Below are 21,994 nucleotides of genomic sequence, written 5' to 3' on the forward strand. Positions count from 1 at the left end.
AAACAAAAAATCACTGCATCAGCCCCGGACTCTGCGCCTCCAGGGCTTTCTCAAGGTAGGTTTACTGAAAACCCACATAAAAGCCCTCATATGCAAACAAGGCCTGCGCTGTAATATAACCTAGTCACTGCCAGCTTAATTTAGTGCAAACAGTGCTATATCCACCTGGGAAAAAAACCTGTGCGGGTGGAGTGATAGGAGCTGAGGGAAAGCAGCAAAAACAAACCAACCAGTCAAGAAAAAACGCTTCTTGACCTCCTTGCAACAGGTCAGAGTTTTAAAATATATAAAGGAGAAAATACGTTTTAAAAACCTTGAACTCTGCATTTTCTTGGGAGAATTTGCAAGGCTATTTCCTTTAAATAAATGGGACAAATGTTATTGTTTGACATGAGTCAACCAATCTACACAAGCCATCTAAGGAGCAGAGTTAGTACCAATCACTAATACAACAGAAATGGGTTATATTGCATACTCTCTAGTGTAATGACTCTCACTTCGTCAGGATATGGAGAAGTTAGTCTCTCTCACTCCGAAAAAGGGATAGTAAGTGGAGCTGAGACTACCTTTTAGACACATTTCCCTCTCCCTCTCAAATGACCATTTAAAAGCAAATCTTTAATTAAAACCACACACAGAAAATTTATGCCACTCACAGCAATTTATTGTTCCATTAAATAAGACTACAGCAATCTGAATTGCCTATTTAGAGCTGCAGTTCCATCCAAGATTTATGCTAATTAAGCTTTTTTTCTTACATCAAAAACAAGACTCCTGCAAAAGAAAAAAAATAATCACTCAGGGGAAAAAAATGTAAAGCTTTCCAAAAGAAGTACATTTCATTTACATTTGGCAATGAGAAAGGCAGCTGTTATCCCTTTACCGTGATAGATGCCACAGAATGTGCTCATCTACCCAGGCTCCTCCTCACACAACACACTGCATTACATTTAGAGACTTGATACATGAAACTTTCTCCCAAAGGCACAGACAGGCGCACGGCATTTACTTTGGCCAGGAGACTCACGGTTTTACTTGAGAGGAGCCTATGTTAACGACAGGTGCACTTAGTGGCTATCATATCTTCATATTCTTTGTAAGCGATTGAGCCATCAGGCTCAATTGCCAAAACACTCAGAGGGCTGTACTTGGCAGGTACACAGGATGGTCTCGGCACTGAGGAATCGAGCTTCTCATGGATGATGTTCTGCACCATGGTGTGAACCGGAGAGCCATACCGATGTCCGAGCGCCCTGGGACAGTCCCCTTTACAGTATCGAGGGTTGTATTTGCGTGGAGCCACAATCCAGTTGTCCCACTTCAGCTGACTAAAGCTAAGTCTAAAGTCATGGAGCTCACACTCATTTTGGGGAAAAAGAAACTGTTTGAAGTATTCACTCAGATTGAATGAAGCTGGAACCAGAGGCTTCTTCAATTCAGAGCCGACAGTTTCCTGATCTCTCCGGTGACGGGACACACCCTCAGCAGCCTCTTCTCCCATGGGATAGGCAGACAGCTCTCTCTTCTGGTCAGGACCCTGTGAAGGCCTCGTTTTATAGTGGAGGGAATACCACCTGTGATAAGCCTGAGCACTTGTGTCATTCAGATATAAAAGCAGTGAGGGGGCTGCCAGAAGAGTCACGTTAAGTGGACTGTCCTGCACTGAAGGATGCTGCAGCTGGTCTTTCACACACGTGACGCTTACAGACATGTGAATACTCCTCTTGTTGGAGGCCACTAGAGGCTGAAGGAGAGCCGTCACATCAATCTCAATCCATCTGTATTTCTTTCTAAGTTCAAACTGTGAGTGAAAGGTAAATGAGTATGGAACTCTTGGGAGAGTCTTGCTAGAAAACTCTGGCTCTTTTATCACCAGGTTGCATACACATTTAACAGGAGAGGGAAAAGAAACGGAGTTGTTGAAAGTGTATAGCAAGACTGACTTGAGTAAATGTTCAACAGCAGTAACACGATCCAGGTTAAACAGCAGGTCCACTGATGATGGAAGGGTACCTGAGGAGAAAAACAAGCCACCAGTAATGCTCAATACAAATCGAAAGCAACGTAAAGTCAGATCAAGGAATTAGTACCTCAGGATGTGCTTCCACCCTTCTTTTCCCACTTTCTCAAGTCTCAAAACAGAAGTTGGGGTGGGATGCGGGTTATAAAAAAAAAAAAAGCAGGTAACCAGTACCATGACTAAGTCCCAGCACTTACAGCTGGATACTTAATCACCAGCAATTCAGAACAGCTCTGGTGGTGAATTAAAACGGGGAATCACTACATTCTGAAGTTTCAGAATCTTAATAACTTGCTTCAAACATAGAGGAAGCTAAGAAGGAGAGCAGTATTTTTCTCTTGAAGAGTCTCTAAGGGGAAAAATATAATAACGACACTTGCCAGGCTTGTTAAGAAAACATTCAAGTCCTTATGGACAGACTCAATAAAGAAAACATAATTGTCTAAGTTAATTTGGAACACTTGAGACCGACAGCAAATGGAGGCTCTAAACCCACTATAAACAAAACAGGACATCAAGGAAGGAGGAAAGGTTTTAAATAGCCACAAAGGACCTGCTGAGTTAGAAGGGTTTTCTGTAAGTTATGAGCTAGTGAATATAGATTCTGTTAATAGTGCTGCTTTCCTTCTCTCACACACACAAGATTGTTGACTAATGCTTTAGTTCTTATAAGGATCTACTGTTCCACATAGGTACTTAAGCTTTCCTCTCACAGAAAGCAACAAACATGGGGAAATATCCTGTTTAATAAAACACACCAACAGCTGAAAGAGATTCTTTAGGCACATATCCAGGCCAGAATTGGTAGCATGAGAAGAATATGCAACTGGAAGTCAAAATACCTCTTTTCCAGTCTTGATTTTGTGACCTTGGACAAGACGCTAACTTCCAGCAGCACTTTCCCAGCCTTTAGGGCCATTAAGTCTCTTCTATCATACCAGGCCAGCTTAACCCATGAGGGCATTAGGAAGAAACAATAAGATCAAGTACCAGATTTGTTTGGAATTTGATATTGAGTATCATGCAAAGTAAAATGTAAGTCAAGGAGCAAGGGCCAGATCCTTTCGGTAACTGAAATGCAGAAGGTCTATCTTCTTCCCTCCACCCATTAACCAGTCTGCTCCTACACACCTGTCACCTGGTCCCCAGAAGCCTGCTTGTGCTGGGCACAGGGGGCGAAGAGCCGAACAGTGTTGTAGAGGTGACTTCTGTTGGATTTCGGGATCCCCTCCTTGGTAGCACAGGCCTTATAGAGCCTCTTCATGTAGTGCAAAGCTCTGTCATCTGGCTGCAGCCTGGGGGCCTCCGTTTGCCCATCGTACAGAACCTTAAAGAGAGGAGAAAGGAGGCCAGGTCTGTGTCTCCCATCTAGAGGCTGCAGAAAGGACCGAGGCTCAGCCTCAGATTCCAGTGGAGCACTAGCTGCAATCTGAGCTTCTCCCCTAGAAGCCTGAGAACCAAGGCTAATAGGAAAACAGAGCCAGGCAAAGCAGCAAAAACAAAGGAAGAATTTGCTGGGAAGTGCCATAGCTTGGAAGAATTACCAAGAAACACGTTTCCCCATACCAGTCTTCTTCCTAAAAGCCAGGAAGAGCCTCTGTTGGTCTCTTAAATAAATTTTAGGTGTGTGCGTGGGCTAGGTTCACTTCCGTAATCAGACATCAAGGATACCTAGCTGAAGGTAATTTTTATCAGCTGTATGTCAAACAGCTGATAACACCCTATTTATCCAATTTCTCCTAATTAGATACAGATTTACTTGGTTATGTAGCTTTCCTTTTCCTTTTCCCTGGCATTTATTTAAAATCTCTTAAGTTAATGGACTAGCTATGTAGCTGAAAGGCTAAGAGGAATTGAGGAATGATCTTAAAACAAAACCACCCATTTTTTGAGAGAGATTAGTATTCTTAAAGTGTTCCTTAGGTGCTTGCTGAAACTTCCAAGGGACATGGAAAGGCTAACTAATTATTCATGATGATACACAGATCTGTTGGTATGCAACTTACGGTATTCGGTTTACTCCCCCTCTCCATCCTCATCACATCTCCCACTTCCAGGTGCTTAGAATATTTATTTACTGCATGTTGATTTGGAGGGTGAGAGAAAGTCACAATTGGCATTGAAATTCCAGAGAGCAGAGAACTATTAAGTTGCCTAGTTCTCTCAGGTAGCTTAGTAAGGATATGTACTTGGAATACTGCAATATGCTTTTAAAAAGGGGGACATCGCCTTTAATCCTGACTCATTTTTAAATATAATTATCTTGATGCCTTTACTTTGGTCTGCACATTCATCTATACATACTTTAGTTGAAAGGTTTAGAGATGTTTTCAGGTGCTAGAAAATAAACGAAAGTTTTATTTTTTATTAATCACTCAAATGGTGGTAGAATTTGCTAGGATATTTTTGTTCTTAACTGTTATAAGTATTTATGTTCTTGCCTCTGAGCTAAAATCAGGTTAGAGATGATGTGTTAGAAAAAATGAGACGGGTGCACAATGAAGAGCTGAATATACTCATGGTATAAGATACAGACCAGTCTATGCAGTACCCAGGCTGATAAAACCGAGGTATATTTGTAAATATTTTTAAAATAAATTTATTTATTTATTGTTTATTTTTGGCTGCATTGGGTCTTCATTGCTGCACGCGAGCTTTCTCTAGTTGCTGCGAGCGGGGGCTGCTTTTCCTTGTGGTGCACTGGCTTCTCTTGTTACAGAGCACGGGCTCTAGGCGTGCTGGCTTCAGTAGTTGTGGCACGTGGGGTCAGTAGTTGTGGCTCGCGGGCTCTAGAGCGCAGGCTCAGTAGTTGTGGCACATGAGCTTAGTTGCTCTGTGGCATGTGGGATCTTCCTGGACCAGGGCTCGAACCCGTGTCCCCTGCATTGGCAGGTGGATTCTTAGCCACTGCGCCACCAGGGAGGTCCCTATTTGTAAATTTTAAGTTCATTGTCGGCCAAGCCTCCCTGGCCCGTGGCTGGTAAGCAGGGTTATAAAACACAGCCAAACTGTTGAACGAGAACTTAGTCCTAGATTACACATGGCCAGCAATTCCATGAACAAAACATTTACAGACATGCTGCATCAAGTGGAAAAGTCAGTCAGCTGTACAGGACAGCGGCATCCTTAAGCAGACAGCACTTTTCCGAAAATGGAATCGCCTCCCTCCTGGGAAGTGGAGTGAACTGTGGGCAACGTGACATCCCGCCCCAGGCAGAACCCCGTCCGAGGGAAGCCGGCTGCTGTGGAGGTCGCCTCTTTCTTCCCTCCTACCACCACTAACAGCTGTTCATCAGTTGCTGGACTATTACTTGAGGACTCCTGTGGCTAAATTTGAGGAAACATTTTTATTCTCTCTTGGGAAAGTCTACACCCTGCCAGTGGATTCTAATCCGGTGGGTGCCAAGAGAAGTCCCAGATCCGTGTCCCTGATTCGGGGTCTGGGGTCGCTGAGGGCTTGAACATAACCGATTCCTGTTCCAGCTACTGGACAAGACCCTACAAAACCTCGCGTCGGCTGCCGGGCGCCGGCCTCAGGGGCGCTCTCCACCGCGGGAGAACACCCGACCCTAAGCGCGCGGCCAGCGCGGCCCTCGAGGTCGGCGGGCCCCTGGCTCTTCAACTCTTAGTCCGTGCGGCTCCCGGGAAAGGCGGGAACCGAGGAGAAGCCTGAGAGGCTCGCGGGGAAGCCGCCGTGCCCCAACGCCCACTCAGTCGCGCTTGGCCCGACCCCCAAGCAGGCACCGCCCACCTTACGTCACTCGACCGGGGCGCTCCTCCCCGGCCCAGGGGAGGATGGCGCCTTCCCCCGGAGACAGCCGGGAACTGATCCTCCCGGAAGTGACCTCACTGCCTCCTAGCGCGGCATCCGATCCTACCGGAAGTGGCGGACGGAGGCCGGTGGATTCTGCGCTGCGGAGGGCGAGGTGACCTCGGTGCGGGAGTGGGGTCCGGTAGTGCGGTCTCGGTGGCCCCGGGGGGGTGGGGGCGCCGTCTAGGCTGGAAGGAGTGAGGAGCGCCGGGGAGAGCCTCGGGTTGGGGGCGGCATGTACGAGGCCTGAGCCCAGCGCCTTTCCACCCTCCGTCCTGCAGGCGCCGCCGCGACCATGGGCCGCGAGTTTGGGCATCTGATGCGGATGCGGCATGTGATCACCTACAGCTTGTCACCCTTCGAGCAGCGCGCCTTCCCGCACTACTTCAGCAAGGGCATCCCCAACATGCTGCGCCGCACTCGGGCGCGCATCCTTCGCGTCGCGCCGCGTGAGTGCTCTGGCCGGGCGGGGGGCTGGACTCCCATCCACAGTGGGCACTGCGGGTCCCTCACTGAGCACTCCACAGCTCGCCATACACACGTTTTCTCATTGAATAGTCCTGAATGCCGTTGAACTGGTCATATCCTCCCCATCTTATAGATGAGGGAGGTGAGTCACAGCTTAAATGACTGGCCCAAGGTCAGTTGTGTGACTCCAGCGTCTCCCTCTGAGGTCATCTTTACCCACTTCTTAGCGATGAACTGTTTTGTGTTAAAGGTGCAGCAGATAGTGATGATAGTTGCACAACATTGTGACTTTGCTAAAACCCACGGAAGTGTACGTTTCAAAATGGTTAAATGATGAAGCTTATGTGAATTTGATCTCAGTTATCTCATTAAAATACTTTAAAATGTGCAACAGGGGAGCAATAGGGAAGAGTTGGTCACAAATTTTCCTGGGTAAACCCCTTTCTTTTACACACCTGTAAAAATGGGTTTGTAATGTAACCTTTCTTGATCGTCTCGTTTAAGAGTGGTTTCTTAAAATCTAGAGACAGGAAGGCAGAATATGTTGAGTCAGAAAAGAGGACTGAGATCCATGTGTCTTGTAAGTGCTCACTGCTTATTTTCATTTATTATTTTTATAGCATTCGTAGTGTTTTATCTTGTCTACACATGGGGAACACAGGAGTTTGAGAAATCCAAGAGGAAGAATCCAGCTGCGTATGAAAATGACAAATGAGCAACTCATCTGGATAATAGTTTCTTGTCTCTGAAAGACCCTTCTCTGGGAGAGGAGTCTACATTTAGTGTCTTGAAGACACAATAAACTTATTATAGGCTGCACTGTTGTGATTTTGCGTTTTGTGTGAGCAGAGTCCTTGGATGTGACTGCTACTTTTCAAGTTCATGAATTCCCCTTCCCAGCATGAGTCCTGAACCGTTTTGGCTAGTTTGAGTTTGGTGAAGGATTGTAGCTCGCTCCTTGTTCTATAACCTACAAGAATGTAGCTGCAGCTACTCCTGTAGTTGAACAGTTGTGGATGGCGTCGACTGTGGGTAATGTTGGCTCCCTGCTTCCATGCTTCCACTGCTTCCATACTGACAATAAAATCTAGTAATTACAGTGTGTCAGGTACTCTTCTTAGCCCTTTACACAAATAAGTTCTTTTAAACCTCACAACTACCTTTGGTTTTTCGGGGTTTTTTCCTTCAAAACTACCTTTGAAGTATCACCATTACACTCATTTTGCAGATGAGGACACAGGCACAGAGAGGTCAAGTAATTTGCCTCAAATTATACAGCTAGTGAGTGGTAGAGCACTAAAGTTTGTGCTCTTAAAGCTGTGCTGTACCACATGATAGGAAGTCAGCTATGAAAGGAAAGAGTGAGGTGACCCCTTTGCCTCTAGAGCTGGGGTCAGCAAGCTGGCTGTGTTTGTACCAGGTTGCTAACAGTGCTTTTTAGCCGTGTGTGGCCCATAAAGCCTAAAATATTTACTCTCTGACCCTTTATAGAAAATGTTTACCCCTGTCTTAGAGCCTCTGAATTATCTTTCTAGTGGAAAAGACCCTTTTCCCTTCACCAGGAGATGGTGCAGGTAGGTGTTGGCAGTTTTATGCTTCTGGTTCCCCTGCTCCATTTCTAGAAACTTCCTCTCTTCTAAGGAGATTTCCTGCTGGTCCAGAGCAGCAACTTTCACAGGGCAGCTCAGCATCTGGCCCAGGATGTGTCTTTCCTTCTTATTCTAATGATTGTTCCTGCCTTTCAGGAACCAAAACTACCTTAAAGCAAAACAAAAATCAGTAAGATGGCACTGATTGTGAGGCAGGAGAAGGAGGTACAGCTGAGACTGACAGACTTGGGCCCATATCCTTTAACTCTTGCTTCCTCAATGTGTGATAAAGGCAAGAAACCCTCATTCCTTAGCTGTGAGCTTCGCATCCGTAAAATAGATGTATTAAGACAAAGCCATAGGCCTGAGGTAACAGTGAAATGAGTGGCATGTAAGAGTCTGGCAGGGTGGTACAGGCTTAACAAAGGACAGCGGTGTGATGAAAACTCTTGTCTCACCAAACATAGTCTAATTTTCCTGTTTGGCTTTTTGTCCAAGTTTATTCCCAGAGCTTGCTGCCTGATCTGCAACGTATATGGGTTATAGATTCCTTTGAGAATCTGGTGAAAGCTGTGGACCTGAAGAAGGTGTAAATGCATCCTTAACCTTCCATAGTTTGAACAGGTTCACCTGCCAGGGGAGGATCGATCACTGCCTTGACAGGCCATTGATATCTGTTTTTTTTTCCCTCCACTTTTAGCCCCAAGCTTCCTAGGGACTATGGCCACCCTTCCTTGTCCCATATCTTGGCTTCATTTTACCCTTAGACTTTTATTCTGGTTCTTTTGAGTCCTTTGGAGATACCAGCCCGAAATCAAACCGGACCCCTCTTAGCCCAGACCAGGCACTGAGCCTCTTGGTCTGAAACCTTTTATCCCAGGAGTGCTCTACTGAGAAGACTGTCCTATAAGCCCTTGCACGTGCTAAGCTTCTGCTTTTGGATAAAACTGTTAAAGGCTGCTTTAAGCCTGTCCCTCACCAAGGGGCTCCCCTCTCTACGCTTGGAGACCCAGAGCTCTGTGTAGCAGGGTCCTGTGGGGGGGTGGCGTGGGGCTGGTGGATGGTGTGGAATGTGAGTTATAGCTCAGTGCTCCTATACATGATATGGGATCTGGGATCATTTTATGGTTTATCTGTAGAAATCCATAAAGAAAAGGAAAATGGGTGAAGTCTCTTAAGAGGGATCACTGTTGTGGGCCTCTATGCCTATAACCCACCCACCTGGAGCCTCCAGCCAGGGTGTGGCTCCTTCACCTGCTGCTGGGGCACAATCACGTGTTCATTTGGCCCTTCTTTTTCCCAGCAGTGCACCTGCTCCCACAAGGACTTTTATCTCTGGTCTGCAGAATGCAGCAAAGGGGATTCTTCCGTCGGCCAATACAGTCCCAGAGATGCAGGCCCAGAAGTCCGTGCCAGTTCTAGCCAGCGATTGAGCAAATACACTTTGACCCTTCGTTGAAGTTTTACCTGGAAAAGTCTTTCCATTTCAGAGACTTTCATTTTTCATTAGGCATCTCCTGCTCAGGGACGGCAAAAAAGTTTCCAATTACTGTCAAGCCCATCATGATCTCCCCTCTACCTGTTTCAAATAGCTGCTCATGTAGCTACACACTCTGTCTCCCATTTCACCCTAGGCACTTACCTCAGAAACAGAAAATCCCTCAGAGTTGTATTCAGAGTTTCCAAGCTGTAAGCTATCAAACATGCTTCAGTCTCACTTTCTTCTTCTAAATTAATTATTTGAACCCCCAAATGTCAGTGCCTGAGGGGCCTCAGAGATATGCTCCCATCTCATTGACAGAACAAGAAACTAAAGCCCAAAGAGGGGCAGGGCTGGCATCTGGTCAGCTACCCTACCTGGGCCCCCGGCTCCTGCCTCCCAGCCAAGCATTTCTCCTTATGGCCGCCTAGACCTTTCTGCTGGAGGAAGGAACATGTACTTTGGGTTGACTCATTCAGCAAAATACTTGATTGTAGAGAGCCCCTGGACTTTTACAATTTTTATTTTTTAATGTTAGGAATAGGCCTTCACAGCTACTCAAGGGATGTGGGATGGCTGTGGGCAACTTCTGTCACTTCAGTTTAATGCTGTTTGGATGCTGCTTGCTTTTAAAGTTTGATTTTGCTCCATATTTAAACAAAAACAACTACAGAGTTTGTAGACACATGAAATACTCTCCCTCACAGTGATTCCTTCCACAGGCAGTAACTAATGGATCTTTTCTTTTGGGAGGAGGGATGGCATACAAGATAGAGGCTTAAGGGACTTCCCGGACGGTCCAGTCGTTGAGACTCTGCGCTTCCACCGCAGGGGGCGCGAGTTCCATCCCTGGTGGAGGAACTAAGATCCTGCAAACCTTGCGGTGAGGCCAAAAAAAAAAAGAGAGAGAGGCTTGAGCTACAAAGGCTTCTGCAGTGTTGTCACACCCATGACGATGAATAGTCCTTCTTCTCCCCATGCACAGAGAGGGCCCAGAGCCTCAGGCCCTTATCCTTGGCTGTGGTATTGGCTTTATAAGTTAATACAAAAGGCTACTTTGATTTTCCTTGAAATACAGGAAGGCAGAAATGGAGGATTAGGAGAAAGTATCCATCTTTGGAATCAGCACTTTCCAAATCCCATTTGGCACATCAGTCTAGGCTCATTAACGGGAGGCTGGCACTCAGTCCACAGACCCAACTGGCTCTAGGATATCATGCTGTTCAGTCTTTCACTTATGTAATCAGATTTGTGTTCTAACCCAGTGTTCACTAGGTCACCACACAGCCTCTTCCCCACCCCACAAAAGTTCTAGTTAAGCCCCTACTTGGGGTCATTCTGTATCAAAGCTCAGGAGTAAAGGCAAGGAACAGCTAACTAGTCTCAAAATTGCAGGATTGCTTAGGTGAGTTTGGCATAGTTCTGCTTCTCCATGTTCCTTAAGTGCAAGCAGTGGTATCTCCCTCCAGGCCTTGCCTGGTCCTGAGAGGACTGGAACCAGGCAGACACATGTGTGGAGTCACACCCCGCCCAATCCCAGCTCTGAGGCCCACCATACCACCCTCTTCTCCCTTGGCAAGAGGATTCGTGACTGTCCTGTCCCACCTTCAGCTGTGCCACATCTCCTCCACTTTTCCTTGGGGAACAGGCAGGCCCTCACCACATATCCAACCTGTGAAGATGAGAAGGGCTTTGGGAAGAGGTATCAGCCAGGTGTTCAGGGAGACACAAGGCAGAAAAAAAAATCTTGTTGCATTTGTCTTCTTGGCTTTTCCTTCCAGGTTATAGGAAAATCTGAAGTCCTATATATCTCCTTACTCAGAATTCACACCTTTCCCCACAAATTTATTAAAATGTCTATGTCATTATGAGTACCCATAACTACTCATGGTTTAGGTACATGCTCTTTCTTGGTCTAGAAACTTGTGTTGGTTCCTACTTAAGGTGACAATGTTTTGGGCTTTGGAGAGATCTCAGCCCTGTGCCTGCTTCCCTGAGGCTGCTGGAAGGATGTGCTCTGTAAAAGGCCCAGTCAGCTACTGGCAAGAAAGCTAGTAATTCAAGGTTGACAATGTTTATCACCACCATCAAGCTCTCTCACTGATTTAGGGGCCCCTGCTATCTCCTCATTCACATTTTAAAAAAGGAAACAAAGTCAACCTATACTTATTCATTCAATTCACCCATGACTGAAACACCACCAGTCAGTCCTGATCGCCCTTCCCCTGGGAGATGGCAGGTAGGCCAGACTTTGAACTTCCTGCAGCTGGGTTTCCATTCTTTACAGAGATGATGTGGAACAAATAATTAGGGTGATAGTCCATCTATACAAATGGGGATCTGGGGCACTTGTAGACCATGCTTGCTGAAGTATCCTCCCACAGAAGGGAGATAAGGGCCTTATCCAAGTGCCTGTAACAAAATAGATCAGTGCTTCTTTCCTAGACAAGGCTGAAAGGGGTCAACACTATTTCTGAAGACCTCATTATTAGAATTCTGTTTTGACTAGAGTGATCTCACTGAGCTATTTTGGAATCAAAACGTGGCCAGATGCCTGGTCTCCCTCAATGGCTTCACGTGGCTATTCAAAGGGGAGGAGGTAGTGCTGACTTTTGGCAAAATGGGTGAAAAGGTCCATGCCAGCAACACGATCACTCAAAGTCCAGATGAGGGATCAGTAAATACTACGTGCCTGAAAGGCAGGCCTTGAGCACATTCCTCTCTGGTAGACATTAACTTATTAAATTGACCCTGACTGCAAATATAAACTTTGCCCCCATCTCACTTGGCAACCATAGAAGAGGCAGATCTATCTATAAAAGGAAGTGGGAACTGTCCCCAGCCTTCAGGATCCAATATCCCATCTACTGAGATGTGGCACCTCAAACTCTTTGCAGTACTCCTGGTCTGCCTGTTTCTGTTAGGCCAGGTAAGAAGAGAAGGATACATACGCGGGTAGCTGGGGATGGTAGTGGTGGTGGAAGAACTGTAAGCAGACCTTGAGCACCAGCCTCAGTCCTGAGGAATGGGCCCTCTGCTCTGAGTCTACAGCATCTGGGGGAGGTGATCATTATTCCAAGTTGTACAGCAAGGTTTCAACTCTTCCGTACCTGAGGTGAATCTGTCTTTGTCCTACAGGTACATGACTCCCCAGTACCAGAACTGAGTTCAGCAAAGAGAAGGCTGAGGAGAATGACCCCATTTTGGAGAGGGGTTTCCCTCAGGCCCATTGGAGCCTCCTGTCGGGATGATTCTGAATGTATCACAAGGCTATGCAGGTACTCCACAAACCTGGGCCCAAGAGGCCTGGGAAGCTGCGCAAAGGAGATATCAGCACATACACAGACCTGAAAATAAAATTGGGGTGGAAGAGTGCCTGGGTTGAGGTGGGAGCTCCACGGGGGAGAATCCCTCAAGAGTTAAGAGCCAAGAACGGCTCCACACAGGTACCATGAAAAGAGTAGTGCCTTTCCTTTCTTTGCTCTACCCTGAGACTGGATATCAAGCAGAGGAAGGAAATGCAGTAGAGGTGGCTCTGGGCACTGCTAGACCTCTGTCTTAAAAATCACCTTTTCTTTTCCCTTAGAAAAAGACGCTGTTCCCTAAGTGTGGCCCAGGAATGATGTATACACCAGGGGAAAAGAGGACAGCACTTACCTACAACAATGCTCCGTTCTATGGAATATTGATTAACTGCATTTGGTTGGAGGCACTTAAGTGAAGCAATGTTGTGTTTTTAAATGTTTAAAGACAGGTGTATGCTTTAAATTGGTCTCCGTTTCTTCTTGGAATGTTGATATGCAGATAAGCATAACTAAACTTGTCAACTTAAGAGTTTATTTTTCTATGTATACTATTAAATGTCTCAAACTGAGATTCTGGCAGCCTGGAATTCATGCTTTTGAGGGGAAGAAGGATTTATTTTGTATACTATAGAAAACCCAGCATTGCCTAATAATAACGTGTTAACTTCTCAATCCGGAAAGCGCAGTGAGAGTTAACATTTCTTGAAGAAATAACACAATGGCAGGCTAAAGGCAAAAGTTTACTAATAGCTAGTGATTAACCTCGGCAAGTTCATAAACTATGGCCCTGGATCCTAACCCTTCACTCCATGTAAAGAACATTTCAGTGAGGTGTCAAAAGATAGGCGATATTGGCACTCAGTACCTGACGATGTGCCCTAGTTTGTCTATGAACAGAGAACTGGAAGAAAATGAAACGATAAAAGCCCAAGCCACCAAGAATAACAAAAAGGATGTGTATGAGATTTCTGCTGGAGCAGGGTGAATTCTGATCTATGCAGAAGGACCCATGGCCAGCCAGTTCAGAATTTCTATAATCAGAAATTAAGACCTGGACTGATGGGACCAGACTTTTAAAGAAGAGTAGCACTGGACCCTAAAATACAAAACAGAAATTACACGAAAAGGGCAAAGTAGGAGTTGAAGAAGTGTAGAGAGCAGTGTTTATAAACTTTAATACAGAAAATCTATTTGATATTTATTAAACTTCGTTTCTCCAGCTATGGTTTGGCATTATACAAAGCATCTTAATGACACAGTAGAGTTAAAAAGATCTTTACAAATTGAAATGTGATACCCTTGTCTCCAAATATTTTAATTGCCATAAATTTGTTTAAAAATACACATTAAACGCATGTTTGACACTCTAAACTTTCTATAATCTCAATACCACAAAATACATATAATATACTATACAGATGTGGAAAAATCTAGTTAGTATATAATACTTTGCTCACCATTAACAGCTTTGTTATGTGAAATGCACATACTGACTTAGAAATCCTAGCTTTTGAGCCCCAAAGTACCTCTGAAATTTTATTACAACAAATAAAAATCACAGTATATAATTGAAATTTTGGTTGAAAATGTCAGATGCCTAAATTATTTTGGATAAAAGAAATGTAAAACAAAGATTTGGATCATGTACAAAACAAAGGCATTCTATCAGACACTAACAGTACCTTTCTGCAGAATCAACAAGGCTTTTATCAGCGGCATTACCTCCCCTCCAAAACCCTCCCCAAATATCAAACCATTATTCACCAAATAATTTTAATTTCAAATAAAAGAATTTTCAATAAATATATAAGTATTTCCATCCTCCATATACAAAATTTCCTAAAACCATTCAAAACGGAGGCTAGATAGAAATTTTCATAACTGTGCTTACCAACCCTACATCTGGTCTTCAAGGGTGATGCCTTTTTAGGCACTACCACCTGGGCCAGCTCTGTTGGTGAGCCCCGTCCCGCCCCACCCCGCCCCGACCCCAGTACTGCTGAATGCTCATGTCAATGATTTGCCAGGTGTGTGCATAAAGTTGTAAAATGGGGACACTTCTTGAACAGCAACAACAAACTCAACAGTATGGATAATCATGGCATTGATTTGAAAGGCAGCATTTCCAAATAGATATTTTCCAGAGAGGAACACAGCAGGTAGAAAATTCCAATGGATAAAAGCTGAAAAGAAACCCTATGTGGAAGCAGTAAGAGGTCAAAACTGAATATTACTAGAATTTCTGGGTGAGAGCTTTTTTCCCCATGCTCATTTAGAGAGCTTTTTAGCTGTTTCTTTTTAAAAATGGGAATTTATGCTTAGCTGAGCAATGGTGGCAAGGAGAGGTCCAAGCTGACATTCCTGAAAGTCAACTTCATTATATGACAATTACTTAGGTTGCTATTTTAGGTTGCTTAAAGATTATAAGACTTGGTTTAGACTTAACTCTAATGCCTTATTCTGTGACCAAATTCTATCAAACAGAAGAGACTGAGATATTCTTTCTATTCGCTTTTGTGGAGACTGTAAGTTCTTTTTAATTAACCATATGGTTCGAGTAAATAGAATCTGTATCTGCTTTACCAACTGTTAATAACTTACTTCCTATCACTTGCCGGCTTAGTTACAGGGTCTAGGGGTCTAAAATGAATTTCTCTATTAGTAAATATGTGAAAGATATGCTCACAAACATGAACAATTTGGCCTCTTGTCACTACATATTCTAAGTCATTCAATACTTTTCTATTTATTTTACTGAAGAGCAACCTTAGATGTGCAATATTATTTATTATTGGAAAAAAGTCTGCCTCTCCAACACATAGATACATGAAATTGAAATGAAATCTGTGTTCCACATAATTAGGGAATATGAGTTATAGGAATCTACATGGATTTGAAATGTTTTGCTTCCCAATTTATTTAGGAAAAATAAAAAATCATCACAATCTGCCTAAAACATCATTCCCAGTAGATGTTCGTGGGACCCAGAGGCAAACTTCTATAATTCAAAATACATTATGAGGCCCTTTTGTTCAATTAGCAACTGGAAAATTAAAATCCTTCCCACCCTGTAAGAGCCCTACTATACTACGGAAGGGCTCAAATATATTTTAAAAGTTAATTTACTACAAATCATAGTAATTAAGCTTTAACAATCTAAAAGGAATATACATTGCACCCTTGAACATTAATATTCAAGGTGTCAACAAGAAAGTGTCTTAGATCAATTTAATAAATAATGTGGAAATAGTTGCACTAAGCTAAAATACTAAACACACACATTTTTGACAAACTAACTTCATGTTTTCATACATACATACATACATATATATAAAGTGTGTATGTGTACATAATTTTAAAATCCAAAGTCGCATACCCTCACACTTACAAGAGTGCACAGCGTACCTCTCCCCTGCACAACTAGGCATCACTGGCTGGAGCGATCACGGGCTGTGCTGAAACTCCGCAGAGTGCTGCTGGCCTCCAGAGCCAGAAATTTCACTTAGAACAGGTGTGTTTTGCAGGCTCTTGCTTCACAATGCAAGCTTATTCAATAAGGTAATTTCTCGAGGTTACTGTCATTAAATATAAAAACGGTGCTGTCTGATCTAGCTGATTAAACCTTTCTTTAATGAAAAGAAACAAACAATTAAAAAACAACAACAGCAGCGAACCTAATAAAGCCATAAGTGTGTCGTTCAAAGTGCAACCCAGATGCCTGTGGATCCACCAGCGTGAGAGCCCCACAGAGCACAGGCATGTGTGGGCACGTGCACACGTTACTCTAGACAGCTTTTACACTGGAGAGTTACACTAGTGATGCTCAACCTTCTCTACTCTTCAGCAACTACAGCTGTAAATTTATCTGAAGTACTCGTTGCTTATAAAGTCAATTCTTAACTACTTGCCTAGAAAAAGGTGGCACTGAGGCAAGAAATGGGCTGAATGCTCCCCAGCCAGACTGGACCTAGGCTGGACTGAGGAAGCTTGAATCACCTGGAGGGGAGTGCTCCCCACAGCCCAGCCTAGGCCGGGCAAGACTATACCATGTGACAACTTCATCCACCGTAATATGTTCGTTGGTTGCCTGTAAAGAGTCCAGTGGGGTAGGCTGCTGCCTCCTGGCATACAAGTGTGGTCTTAGAGCAGTCAACAGAGTAATTTTTAAAATGGCTGCTATTTTTATAATTAACTATATTAAATATAAGTCTCAGACTAAGTAAGTTTTTAGCTATTTGTCAAAATCAGTTGTAAATAGTTAGAGAACACTGAAGACACCTACTGAGGAAGAAGGAATGGTCGCCTGTGAAGGAGTGCAAAGTATGTGCTGGAACAGATGAAGACAGACAGAACTTCTGAGGAGATGGACACAGAGGAGAGGGAGTGGTGTTTCCAGAGACTATTACACTGAAAATTCAATTATTTAGAAAAGGATTTTGATCCACTGCCCATTACCACCTGGTGGGAAAAACCCTCAACAATGAAAAGCTTGTAAAAATTCATTTTCCAAGAATTAACACAGTTTTAGAGAGAGAGTACTTTAGCACAGCACCAAAAAACATGCAGGAAATTCTGCTTTAACAAATTATCACTGTGATCTGGGAAGTGCTCCTGCTACCTCTCAGGACCCACAAGAGACTAGAACACACTGGAACTCAGAAGTGCCCCACTGGCTGCTGTTGCTGGAAGTCTAAAAGCTCAGAGGATCCTTTATCCATTTCTAAGAAATCACGGAAAATTAAGGAATCAGAGTCAGAGAAATCAGAGAAGAACAGGACAAACATCTACTTGATTAACTGTGGCAAGTTTCTTACTGAATAACGATCACTGAAAAGCTGTCCTCTTAACGAAAACTGTTCCTAAAACACACTAAGATTAAGTTAGCAAGGTATCAGAGGCAATTTCTCCAAGGGAAAATTGTTAAATTCAGCATAATTTGGAGATCTGAATCTTCAGTGATATGCAAAAACAACTTGAGGTACAAAACCATTAAGAAGCTCTATATGAGGCCACAGGACAATGAAAGTTCACTAGCTTCATAAATAAGTGTAGACTCAGACACAGAGGAGTCATTATACCACTGGGCTTGGAGATTTTCTATCCCTTCTTTCCCATTTCAAGCCTTAGCAATCATCTATAAATAGCAGGGCAATCCTTTTTTCTGATTGGATGGATTCATTTTTGGAACTGGGAGAAGGACAAACTATTTTTTGAAGCAGCATTACCCAATAGGTTAGACTAAGTCATGTACCAAAGCATTAGCTTTTCTGAAAGAATTAATCTTTATGTGACCCTAAAGGACGATTGAAAAGGAAAGAGAATTTAACATTATTACTACAGAATACCAACCATATGGGTGAGCTGCAACTAGTGTAAAACTTCATCTGTAAACAATCCATAGACTCTTCATTTAAAGGTAAGATTTAAGGCACACCAGACATAATAGGGGCACTAAAAACAAAAGATAGAAGGTATATTTCTCACTTTTGACTCCTATATGCACCTTATAGGGAAAGGTACTTTGATATACAACTCTTACAGAGCTGGCTTCTCAAGCTCTACCGCTGCTTCCCTCCCCTTCCCAAGAGAACTCATACTGAACCAAGTTAGGTACTTTTCTAGTGTGAATTTTCTGATCCCATCAGAAACATACATCATTGATGAGGGCCTTCATAATACAAAGGTAGTAAACACAAGACAGGTTTAAAAGGAGAAATTGACCATCTCTACATCAGGCATTAGAACTCTTAAGTTGTATAGCAAGAGCACACACACCAAAGCTCCAGCCCATTCCTACATCAGTCACTGAATGCTCCTATCAGAGCATCACAATCTAGTGTGGGAAAAAAGTTTTAAGTTAGAATTCTGAAGAGAGATTTTACCCTACAAACATCATCAATGCAAGAGATATAGGCAGCAACGCTCAGGAGTTAGATCATCCTTTGTTCAACAGTAACTTATTCTGTTTCAGTTAAGTGTCAAATTATTAGTAACAAAAAACCCCAAAAAACAAAAAACATGGTTTTAATAAAATCCATAAGGTTCAAGATTGTCCTTTTATGAAACCCTTCACATGATATGCTTCTCCTAGAAAGTTTGCCTGCCCTCTTTTGTAATGCATTAAATGCAAGTTATAGTCACCTTGTGATTGCTATAGTGTTATTAACACATGTTCACAGTTCTTGAAATAATGCATACCAAATCAGACACATTTCATTTTACATCCATGTAGAACGCCATCTTCTCATAGTTAAGTGATTTTTCATGTGTAGAAGAATATCCTTAATACTAAGTATAAATTCTGCAATAATAAAATTGTACTTAAGATCTGAAGTAATATCAGGTAGTAGGTGTAGGAAGAACATGTCCACATTCTAGATGAACCAACTCTTACTCTTAGAAGAGTTACCACAAAAAGACATTATTTTTAGGTAACAAAGCTCCCAAAGTATATAAATAAAAATGCCTACATTAAATTTACACAAAATATTCAACAGAGTAAATTTATAGGCAGAAATAACTAAGTTTTAAACTAGCCCCAATCTGGGCACTTAAAAAAATTAAAATAAATAGAATTTCAACTGATTAGTTATGAATTGCAACCGAAATTTCAATCTTATTACAGATCATTGAAACCAGCTTATCATCGTGCTGCAGATTTAAAAGAATTTAAATAATTTTTCATATTGGGAATATTGAAGGGGTCAAACTACATGATGGCTTTGGGTTATAAAAAACAACACATGAACTAGGGAGGAGAAAACCATTCCTCATTCTTAGTGTCGACTAGGTGGTATGTTATGGCAGTTTTCCTTCGTGATGTGACACAGTGTTGTGGAGAAAATCAGAGGCAACAAGAATGTGTTCAGTTCAGGATATCAACTTGGCATCCTGGCGAAGCCAGTGCAGTCCCTGCCGGGTATAACGAACTAGGTCTGTCATGATGCTTGCGTTAAAGATGAGAGGACCCATTACTTTATCCAGTTCAGCAAAGAATTCTAGAAAACCAAAAACACTTATTAAATGATGCACACTCTTTTGAATCAGTGCTTTATAAAGTTTTTAGTCTAGACTGTAAAATACTATTCATATAAAGTAAAAAGCACTCCCTGCTGCACTAAAATAACTCTTCGTGTTTTAAAACAAATCATCCCATAGTCTCTCAAGTTATATTTTTTCCCTAAGTCACGAAACATTTTTAAAAGACCATATGGTCAGGAATTAAGAGTTATACATATAAACAAAATGTCACTGATGGAAATTGCTAGTATGCAGCAAACACTATTAAAATGGAGACCTAATTCTACAATGTACTATTACTCAAAACATTCTCTGTGTACTGTTTTTGTATAAGAAGCAAGTGGTACAAAAAAGGAGGATGTTATCTGCATGTTTCCCCATAAGAGCCACTGTGAGGTTAGACAACCCTTCTGCTATAATCACGTCATGCAACTTTGATACATTAAATCTCATGTTTTAGACAGTAGTTTAAAAATGTAAGAGACAGAAATGAAAGGATTCTTCCTATGTGAACAAATACAGACTGATGTGCATGTAAGGCAGGGTACAGAGAGGAGGAAGGAATGATAATATCCTGACATTTGAACCCAAAGCAATTTTGGAAGAAGACGGATGTAGGACTCAGTAAGGAGAGTTTTTACATGTGCAGTGATGACAAAGACCTCAGTATACTTAAACAAGATAAGAAGTAATCAAATAGTTGAGGAGAAAAGAATCTTCTTTATAGAATTCCAGTTAATAAATTCCTGATGAATTTTCTGTTTCCTAATGGAATAGCACATGTAGGTGATGACCATCAATGGATGCTAAAAGCCTAAGTTAAAGTTTAATAGGGAATCTTACATCAAACTGAGACAGGCCGACACCATCTGAATGAATCAATGGTCAAATCTTACTGACACTAAAAAAGGGATAACCATTAACATGCCTCGTAATATGATGTAATAGGAAATACAGAGTAACACCTATGAAAAGTTCTTATCTAAAATAATGAACTTGAATCTAATCAAGTCTCAAGATATAACTATCAGCATGAATGAAATGAGGGGGACAGAAGAGCAAGCTAAATGTACAATGAAGAAGTAATGAGCCGAATCTAGACTATGACACATTCTATGCTGCAGTTTCTCCTTGACATCAATGGCATGCCTGCCCCCCCACCCCCCAAAAAAAAAGAGGAGGAGAGGGAGATACTTGAGGCTGATTAATGAATGTTTGGATCCTGTTTGAAACAAACCCAACTGTTAAAAAAAAAAAAAAAAAAGGCATATTTGAGACAATAGGGAAATCTGATGGGAGACTATGTCTTAGATGACATAAAGAAGTTACTGTTAATTTTGGTGGCTGTGATAAAGGCATGGCGGTCATGTTTTTGAAAACTCCTTATCACCTAAGGATGCATACCAAAGTATGTTCAGGTGAAACGTCGTTATCTGATACATGCTTTAAAATACACCAGGTAAAGAAAAGTGGGACGAGGGGCGGTGGGGGGCAGTCGGGGGGAAAGATAAAACAGGATTAGCAAAACATGTTGTTGAAGCTGAACTTGAGTAAAAGGTACATGGGGTTCATTATACCATTCTCTTTCCTTTAGTCAATGTTTGCAAACTGCCATACAATAGGTAGGTAGGCAGGCAGGCAGGCAGGCAAGTAAGTGTGTAAGTAAGGAGCTGGGGAGAGAAGAAAGGAAGTGAGGGGGGAAGGGATGGAGGGAGGGAGGGAAAGGAAAGGAAGAATGATGCTAGAAAACTGGCATCAGGGAGAAGAATGTAAAGTAGGGATGACTTAAGAAGAATTCCAGCCTTGTAACCTTTCCTGAGTAGCACTGACAATATTTAAAATTTTAGAAACAAATTAGGTTTTCAAAAACACAACTTTTTATTGCATGTTGGGGTTCCCCTTCTACATTTCTCCCACCATTATCCCTCTTTAGGGATAGGAGTTTTTCATTTTCATCTGATTACCTGTTCATGCTATAAGTATTTAAATATACTCTGTGACAAAAGGACACTTGACTGATTGGCTACTTCAAGTGTTTCTCTACAAAGGAACTGCCTGAATAGATGCTACACACACATATTTACTAAAAGCATCTATTAAAATAAGATGGTGTTTATCTTGTACTTTTCCCAAGATCTTAATACTTTCTAATTCTCAGTGTTCTTAGTTTTGGAGATAACAAACAGGGTGCAAGGCCTCAAATGACCTAATATTAAAGAATGCTATAAGTCTATTCATTTTGTAGTCTCTTTTATCATATAAGTTTCTTCCAATATACCTAAAAATCCAATATGAACACGC

The 21,994-nt window shown here is 42.5% G+C and overlaps 4 protein-coding genes across 10 annotated transcripts in view; 2 read left to right on the forward strand and 2 right to left on the reverse strand.

The window, feature by feature from the left end:
* Nucleotides 1-646: 646 nt before the first annotated feature.
* Nucleotides 647-3,890, reverse strand: GDF9 (growth differentiation factor 9). The gene is made up of 2 exons (XM_036847515.1): nt 3,152-3,890; nt 647-2,013 (listed from the first exon to the last, which is right to left on the reverse strand). The coding sequence occupies exons 1-2, from the start codon at nt 3,546-3,548 to the stop codon at nt 1,052-1,054; spliced, it is 1,359 nt and encodes a 452-aa protein (XP_036703410.1). The 5' UTR covers nt 3,549-3,890; the 3' UTR covers nt 647-1,051.
* Nucleotides 3,891-5,842: 1,952 nt separating this feature from the next.
* Nucleotides 5,843-7,398, forward strand: LOC118891728 (cytochrome b-c1 complex subunit 8). Of its 2 annotated transcripts, none has more exons than XM_036845390.1 (3): nt 5,843-5,946; nt 6,113-6,280; nt 6,920-7,398. In XM_036845390.1, the coding sequence occupies exons 2-3, from the start codon at nt 6,127-6,129 to the stop codon at nt 7,012-7,014; spliced, it is 249 nt and encodes an 82-aa protein (XP_036701285.1). In that variant the 5' UTR covers nt 5,843-5,946; nt 6,113-6,126; the 3' UTR covers nt 7,015-7,398. The 2 variants fall into 2 exon arrangements, with proteins under 2 accessions (XP_036701285.1, XP_036701286.1); XM_036845391.1 differs by having other exon boundaries at nt 5,848-5,955.
* Nucleotides 7,399-11,918: 4,520 nt separating this feature from the next.
* LEAP2 (liver enriched antimicrobial peptide 2) lies at nt 11,919-13,242 on the forward strand. The gene is made up of 3 exons (XM_036847670.1): nt 11,919-12,297; nt 12,507-12,646; nt 12,955-13,242. Exons 1-3 carry the CDS (start codon nt 12,241-12,243, stop codon nt 12,989-12,991), a joined length of 234 nt encoding a protein of 77 aa, XP_036703565.1. The 5' UTR covers nt 11,919-12,240; the 3' UTR covers nt 12,992-13,242.
* Nucleotides 13,243-13,832: 590 nt separating this feature from the next.
* Nucleotides 13,833-21,994, reverse strand: part of AFF4 (AF4/FMR2 family member 4) — a 97,639-nt gene continuing 89,477 nt past the window's right edge. For all 6 annotated transcript variants that reach the window (XM_036848450.1, XM_036848451.1, XM_036848445.1 and 3 more), the window contains one exon: nt 13,833-19,671. In XM_036848450.1, the coding sequence (XP_036704345.1) occupies nt 19,544-19,671 (128 nt within the window). In that variant the 3' untranslated portion in view covers nt 13,833-19,543. The remainder of the gene's footprint in view (nt 19,672-21,994) is intronic.

This window comes from Balaenoptera musculus, chromosome 3 (assembly GCF_009873245.2).
Source record: "Balaenoptera musculus isolate JJ_BM4_2016_0621 chromosome 3, mBalMus1.pri.v3, whole genome shotgun sequence".
NCBI classification, from domain to species: Eukaryota; Metazoa; Chordata; class Mammalia; order Artiodactyla; family Balaenopteridae; genus Balaenoptera; species Balaenoptera musculus.

Excerpts from the sequence above, each read along its gene's own strand:
- LEAP2 (XM_036847670.1), top strand. The coding sequence starts at position 12,241 with ATGTGGCACCTCAAACTCTTTGCAGTACTCCTGGTCTGCCTGTTTCTG. Across the intron at positions 12,298-12,506 it reads GCCTGTTTCTGTTAGGCCAG|GTACATGACTCCCCAGTACC; the intron begins GTAAGAAGAGAA and ends TTTGTCCTACAG. Across the intron at positions 12,647-12,954 it reads TGTATCACAAGGCTATGCAG|AAAAAGACGCTGTTCCCTAA; the intron begins GTACTCCACAAA and ends CTTTTCCCTTAG.
- LOC118891728 (XM_036845390.1), top strand. The coding sequence starts at position 6,127 with ATGGGCCGCGAGTTTGGGCATCTGATGCGGATGCGGCATGTGATCACC. Across the intron at positions 6,281-6,919 it reads CATCCTTCGCGTCGCGCCGC|CATTCGTAGTGTTTTATCTT; the intron begins GTGAGTGCTCTG and ends TTATTTTTATAG.
- GDF9 (XM_036847515.1), bottom strand. The coding sequence starts at position 3,548 with ATGGCACTTCCCAGCAAATTCTTCCTTTGTTTTTGCTGCTTTGCCTGG. Across the intron at positions 2,014-3,151 it reads TTCTGGGGACCAGGTGACAG|GTACCCTTCCATCATCAGTG; the intron begins GTGTGTAGGAGC and ends TTTTCTCCTCAG.